This window comes from Rhipicephalus sanguineus, chromosome 11, assembly GCF_013339695.2.
Source record: "Rhipicephalus sanguineus isolate Rsan-2018 chromosome 11, BIME_Rsan_1.4, whole genome shotgun sequence".
Lineage (NCBI taxonomy): Eukaryota > Metazoa > Arthropoda > Arachnida > Ixodida > Ixodidae > Rhipicephalus > Rhipicephalus sanguineus.
In genome coordinates this window covers 8937434-8944373 of record NC_051186.1, presented here as the reverse complement: position 1 = coordinate 8944373, position 6940 = coordinate 8937434, and the positions used below count along the sequence as shown (strand labels likewise).

At 45.5% G+C, this 6940-nt stretch overlaps 1 protein-coding gene across 1 annotated transcript; it reads left to right on the top strand.

Moving 5' to 3' along the window:
• Window positions 1-504: 504 nt before the first annotated feature.
• On the top strand, window positions 505-4311 carry LOC119373962 (uncharacterized). The gene is made up of 3 exons (XM_037644023.2): window positions 505-586; window positions 3008-3333; window positions 3914-4311. Exons 1-3 carry the CDS (start codon window positions 505-507, stop codon window positions 4154-4156), a joined length of 651 nt encoding a protein of 216 aa, XP_037499951.1. The 3' UTR covers window positions 4157-4311.
• The last annotated feature ends 2629 nt before the right edge of the window (window positions 4312-6940 follow it).

Sequence of the window (6940 nt, the reverse complement as noted above, 5' to 3'; positions counted from 1 at the left end):
TTTTAAAAAAGACGGTAATGGTAACAGAGATTACAAAAGAGCGTTGTCTAATTCATTTGAGAATTATCATTGGAACGACTTCATTGCGGTGGTCTAGTGGTTATGGCGCTCGATTGCTGACCAGCGGATCGCGGGATCGAATCCTGGCGGCGGCGGTCGCATTTTCGATGGAGGCGAAAATGCCCGACGCCCGTGTGCTTAGATTTAGGTGCACGTTAGAGAACCCCCGGGTGGTTGAAATTTCCGGAGCCCCCCACAACGGCGTCTCTCATAATCATAGCATGATTTTTGGACGTGAAACCCCCAAAATTAAATTAATCCTTCTGATTTAACGGCTGATATTGTCACTAACAGCTTGTTAAGGGAGCCTAACTGCCTAGTTAGTTCGCCGAAGATGCCCGTAGTTGAGCAGTGACATGAGAAACTTGTTCATTTATCTGCATGATTGAGTGAATTCTGTAACTAATTGTACTATTATCTTTGTCCAGAGCCTTACTGAGCGAGATGGTGGCTCCCTTCATCACCGTTCTGATGCTGGTGGCCGTTGGCACGGCCACTGCTGTTCCTCCGCCGTATGTGTCGACAGGTAGGTTGGTGACTGTGTTCAAGGACACCGCTGGTTTATTTACGCTTACCCGTCAGGGAAATGTCACGCTCGAAAAATAAAAGGAAATTTTCTCAGTGAATCAATCAGAATCAACTCGGCGAGTGCACTGGAAAATTTCAATGGAAAATTTCGCTCTATAATAGGAAATCTTTTGCCTTTATTTACACAGTGGGGAGGAAAACAGACTCCGTGACGTAATACGCGGTAATGCCTCTTTAGCGCAAATGATGTTCGCTTATATTCCTGGCCGTTTGGCTGATCATGTAACGCGGTGTTGTGGATAAATTGACTTCAAAGGAAAACGGAAGACTGGCAAGGGAAAATAAGCATACGTTGAAGGCAACTCCGCGAACCGCGTGTTACAGTAACGGCGATGGCTGGCGCTGATAAGCGGAAAACCTGTTCCGAGTGATGGCCGCCGCGTACCCAATGACTAGGCCACCACCGAGAGAATTTCTTAATTTAGCAATGAAGTGATTACGTTTCACAGGCTCTTAGTAATATTAAACGCAGCTTTCGTAGTCACTGCGATAATTTTATTGGCTCAAAGGTTTCCAAAGGTGTTTGTCTCATATAAAGGCGTTCCAGTGTGAGTGTAAGCGGGATAGTTCTAATGGAGCAGGAATAGGGTGTAAGCGACCTATCTGGGCGCATTAGAGTATCTTTATTGTAGCTTAATGCCGCTTTTGAGTATTGTAGTTTGATTTACCTTTTTACCCCGGTGTCGTTGTATCAGCACTGACGACAATGGTCGTCTTCGTTTATTCGTCATAATCGCAAATTCTTTAAATCTTTTGTGCCTTTCTGCAAAAACCGTGTCAATCACTCATTTTCGCATGCATTTCTCTTCTCTAACGCCACTCGCTCGCTGCACACAGGTCAGGAGTACTGAAAGGCACCAAGAACTCGCCACAACGTGTAATTAGGTCCTGGTGGAAATGAAAATTTCGTGAATTATAGTGACAGATTCAAGCATACTTTCCGTACTATTAGTAGAATTATATCATAAAGTCCGCTTAAAAGTCACAGAAAACCAGTACGTCACGCAGCGTAGCGGTAAAGCCTTGGTGCTGCGCTATGGAGTCGTTCCGTGTCCTGTACGAAGTCGGATGCTTTTATGCTACATCATAATTATTTCTCAAAATTCGAGTATGTATATAGTTATCCATCCCCGCTCTATTCTGTGCTGCTTACGAGGTAAAATGAGTTGACACCGAGTAGCGGCGCTGCCTTCGCGGAAACTAGTGGAACATTTGGAGCCGTGGTGCATTCGCGTGGAGTGCACGCATGCGCAGTAACCAGCAGCGCACGATTACGAAACGCTGTAGCGCACACATCCTACTGTTTGCAGCATGTGTTTTGTGCACGACTTGAGAGTCACCATAGATCGAAAAATTGGGATTGTAAATGTTTCACGGCAATTTCCGCGTTACCATTCCGTGATTATAGACGCTCTGAGCGGTAAGCTTTCCGTTGCACTATAGAAAACAGGCACTGTAAAAATTTATTTTGGTCCCTTAATCACTCCGATGAGCACGTGCTTTTTAAGTGAAAATAGCAGCAACAATGCGTTCAAGAAAGGAAATGCCTGCCAGCTAATTGGCGGTAATTTTTGGGAACCATAACATTCAGTGAGTGAGAATATATGTGGATCGAGGTGCGTCAATTTACCTTTTTCTTTTGGCACAATGTTAAGCTAAGACAAGTCGTAATATCACTGAAAACATTTCCGTGGAGATGATACCGTCTGGATATCAGGTCTAAAATACCTTACTTGAAAACTCTAAACTGTCGAAACTCCGATGAAAATTGAAAGAGAATAAAAAATTGGGATGACGGGCACCAGCCATAAATTTCTCATTTTATTACGCTCCTACTGCGTCATCTCTCTGGTGTCTTGACATGGCGTTTTTTCGTTTAGGGACTGAAGCTGAAGTAGAAGCTTCCAGAAAGTCTTCATTGGAGCACCAATCAGAAAAATGTTTCCATCATATGTTGGTACAGATTGCACTAAAAGTATTGGTATACCTACTGTAATGCTCTCTTCATCTAATATTTTCACATTTTCACGGTTTTTCCTTGTGCCACAAAGAAATCTTAGCGACTAAGAAGAGTTACAATGATTAGGTTTTGCGTTTTTTTGGCATGCGTTTTTAATTGGAAGTCTACAGTACCTACCAATTTGGCCTGTTGACAGCACACCTGCATTTCATGCCTCTTTGCCGAGTAATACACCCTCCTCTGTATCTGCTCCAGGTGAATGCATGAATGCCCAATACTCCGGCCAAAATACTTCCTTGCGGCCAGAAATGTACCATATAAAAATAAAAACTTCAGCTGCCAAATTCTGTCATCGCGTCTGGCATTGCTCCCACTGAGCTTAGCCCTTGCAATCCGCAGGTGACTGCGACTTCTCTACCCTGAACCTTGATGCGATGGTGAATGACATCATTATCAAGATGCCCTCGGAATACTCGACCAAGAGCTCCAAGCCGGAAGAGGTTGTACCTGGACTCTTTGTGGGCCCCATTGTCTTCAAGGGCATGGACAAGCTGCGGCCGTTCGGTGCCGCTTTGGGCTTCTGCCGCAACGGCACCAGTCTGGTGCAGGTGGACCTCGCCACCACCGCCGGAATGCTCGAAGCCGTAATACCGTGGAAGACTTGCGCGGGACAGAAGGGCACCATCGAAACGTACACTGGAGCCAGGGTTACCTTCATCTTTGAGGTAATTTCAACCTGTAACCCTAACCGCACACGGGTGCGGCGCAGTTGTGCGGAACGCAAATGCGCTAGCCGCAAGGTAAAACATGTAATTCTTACCGTTGAAGAGCGGTTGTACAGGCGCACAATAAAGGCTTCGCACAGCCTTTGATCTAATACTTTTTCGCGTGTAGTGCGGTATATTAAGCTTTACAAATGAAGTTATTAGTTATAAATAATTAATTATTTATTTATTTATTTACACTCCATGGACGTAGCGGACGTATAGAGCCAGGGGAGTATGTGGGTCACTGCTCAAATGTACTCTGAGCGAAGCGGTTCCGAACACCGGCAACGACAGCACGATACTAAATGTTTGAGAAAGTTCGGAAGACCAACTACGCATAAAAACAATTAAATAAGAAAGTGTTACTTATAGGCCAGCCATCTTATTCATTTTTTTCATAGTTGACTGCGCCTTCGTCAAGCTTTGTTTTTTTTTTTGTGTCAAAACATTGACAACTTAATATCAAGCACATGCACACGCGCATTGAAACCTTCGATGTGCCGTCATTTGACTCCGTGTCGTGGCTCCTCCCGCGCAGGTCGCGCCTCCTAGTGGCGAGGAAGAGTCTTACGACGCAGGAGCAAGGCTTGTGTACCACAGTGGCCCAATCCCAGTGTACATGGACGATGTCTTCGTGGCACTGAACGGCGCCGGGCAATTCCTAAGAACCGCTGTCGGTGTGCTGTCGAAGCTGTTGCCGCAGCTTCCCAAGGAGTTCTGGGTGGACGCCATCGGCGACAAACTGCGCAGCGTTATTCAGGAAGTCGCACGCAGAGCCTGAGTTGCAGCCCGAGCCAGAAGCGAAGCTCAGTAATCTTGAACGATGCTATGTTTTGTCCCATGGTTATTTGGTGATGGTGTTTGCATTCAGAGCCACTGAGCTAGATTATCTTGTAATCCTCTGAAATGAACTAATAAACGCCATGGTATACGCGATGTCGCGGTCATTTCTTTGTGTTTTACGTTGGCACTTTGGATTGCAAGATTAAAATGGGAAGGACGCTTGAGCTTCGCCTTGAAGAGCGGAACGCGATGCCTTGATCTCGCACCGTTCGCATCGTCTTCTCATTCGCTTAACAGGCTTAGCTGCACAGAGCTAGGACACCCGAACCATGCCTCTCGAAAATCAATTGCTTTTCTAGCGGCATGGTTTCTAGTACAGACGTTAACGTCTCTGCGCGCGACATTGGCCGTTTTAGAGTATCTTAGAATGCATGCCTACTGGAAGTGCTCTTGTCATGTGCTCTTTATGCCATGATTCGTAATACTGCGAATGAGCGAAGTACCCACTGCGGCACTCTAAAGCACTGCGCGCAGCTGCACAATTTCTTGATTCTTTTACTGATGATGATGACTAATTATGCCTGAGCGCTGTGCAATGGGGTGACCTTGAAATAAATTGCTCATCGTGCAATGCACATTGCGTGAGGCCTGGTGCAATTCCACCTTTCTGCCACGCAATGTTAAATGTGTTGCGGAATTCGTCGCAATACATGACACCTGCGTATGGTTTTTAAAGACGATAGTCTTTCTTGGGGAACCTAAACGCAGAAATTTTGGTCTGTCTTTCTGTCTGCCTGTCTTTCTGTTTGTCGGCACGTCCCTCGATTCAGCCACTCGGCCAAAGTTGAACCACTTGCCCAAGGGCCAGCCGTCTTGAACTGGTACGGCTGTTCATACTTGTGAACGTTGTCGATCAAAAAGTAAATATCATGCATATCTGAGGTGCAACATCACTAAGTAAGTATTCGGTGGCGTGTTCCTTTAATAGAAAATGCATACATACGTAATTTTGAGGACCCTAGTTTCTTAAGCTGCGCTGAAAATGCATAAGAATGGGAGCTTGAGGGAGTTGGTATGCGTTCATCTTTGTTGAAACAGCGCTCACTAGACGACGACGAAGTAAAAGAAGGCACAGGACAGGCGCTGCCTGTCGTGTGCCTTCTTTTACTTCGTCGCCGTCTAGTGAGCGCTGTTTCAACAAAGCTGAAAATGCGACTGCGCTGAAATTTGCCTTCCTCCGTGCCCTTCGCACGAGCTCATTGTTGTGTTTCGGTTTCCGTTCTGTATTGCACTGTACGAATGCCATGGGTTGGTGTTGAAAAACTTTAGTTTTGAGAAGGCCAAGAAGGTGAAAAAAAATATTTAAAAAATGAAAAAGCAGCGTTTTGGGCGGCCTTCAGGCTGCCGGTTGTGGGCGCCGCTCTGGCGTTCCTGTTTTACCCAGGCGACGTGTAAATAAAAGAGTGTGTGGAGAGTACTCGTTGAGTGCGGACGTTTCTCTGCTTCAGCGCTTCGCGCCAAACCGCGTTCTCGGGCTGGCTGGCGTCCCCGCCGGTCGCGTTGGTCACCGCCGGTCTTCGCCTGCTGCTGCGCCGGGACTACCAGCACGCAACACAGCACTCATGTTTCCCGACGTATTGCCAGATGGCGTCCATATCTCACACGGCGCCTCTTCTATCGTCTTTACACGACATTTGCAGCGAAGCACGCAGATACGCGGCCAATTTTTTTTTTTCCTACGCAGTTTCAAGTACAGTTTTTTGATGAATCTAACGTTTCGGGACCCGTTAAGTCCTTTCCTTAGGAGTTGTTGGTTGTGAAGGAGGCGTCGTTCCGTCAATTCGGGTTTCACAATTCAGATTGCAAAAAAGAACGAAATCTCTTTACTTGGGGAGTGCACAGTACCACGGTAATTTTTAAGCGATAGCTTGTTCCTTTGGATATTTTCAATAGGAGACTGCGATCATTACGCACCGGAGTAGGCAAATGGACAATTCGTGATTCTCTCAAGTTGTAGCAGATCTCTAGTTGGGACACTCAGCCATATTCTGGTGCATTTCGAAATTCCTGAAATAACATAAGGATGCCATACTGATATAAGGACCCTTACAAGGACGCTAGCTCGTCCGACGGGAAAACTCGATTTTATGTCACCCAAAACAGTTATATTTAATTGTCAATGTTCGGTGTTAACACAAAAAGAACAACTTAGTTTTCTTTATTTTTTTGAAACTTTTCGCCGGAAGTAACCGTGACAAGTGCTTCGACAGATTATGCAGACTTAATGCAGGTAAAGTACACAACTCGAACGTGACAGGGCGACGCAGACATACATTGACTGCGTCTCTGAGTTTTTCGCGACAGGCGTTCATGCGTGCGACACGTAGTCAGAATAATAAAATTGTTCAGGTTCACCTTTCAATCAGATTTGTGGTTACTTCAGCTGTTAGCTGTACGCAGTAAAAAAAAAGGAAATAAAGAATGAAGGGCAAATACGTTAACTGTGGTCAAAAACCGACACCGTAACGATGCCATATATATCTGCAGTCTAACAACCCGATGACTTCCATTGAGCATGCTAAAGAACTGCATCTATTGCTAAATGAAGTTTTACCATGGCAATCTTCCGCAAACAGGTTTCATGAACCCGCTTCCATCGCAACTGTATAAATGGTAAATGGTATAAAAAAAGAACTACTTTTAAACGGCGTTTTCGGTAAACTGCACACGAGTCAGCACGATTTTTAAGCAAGACGGAGCGGAAATGTCAAATTCATTATAT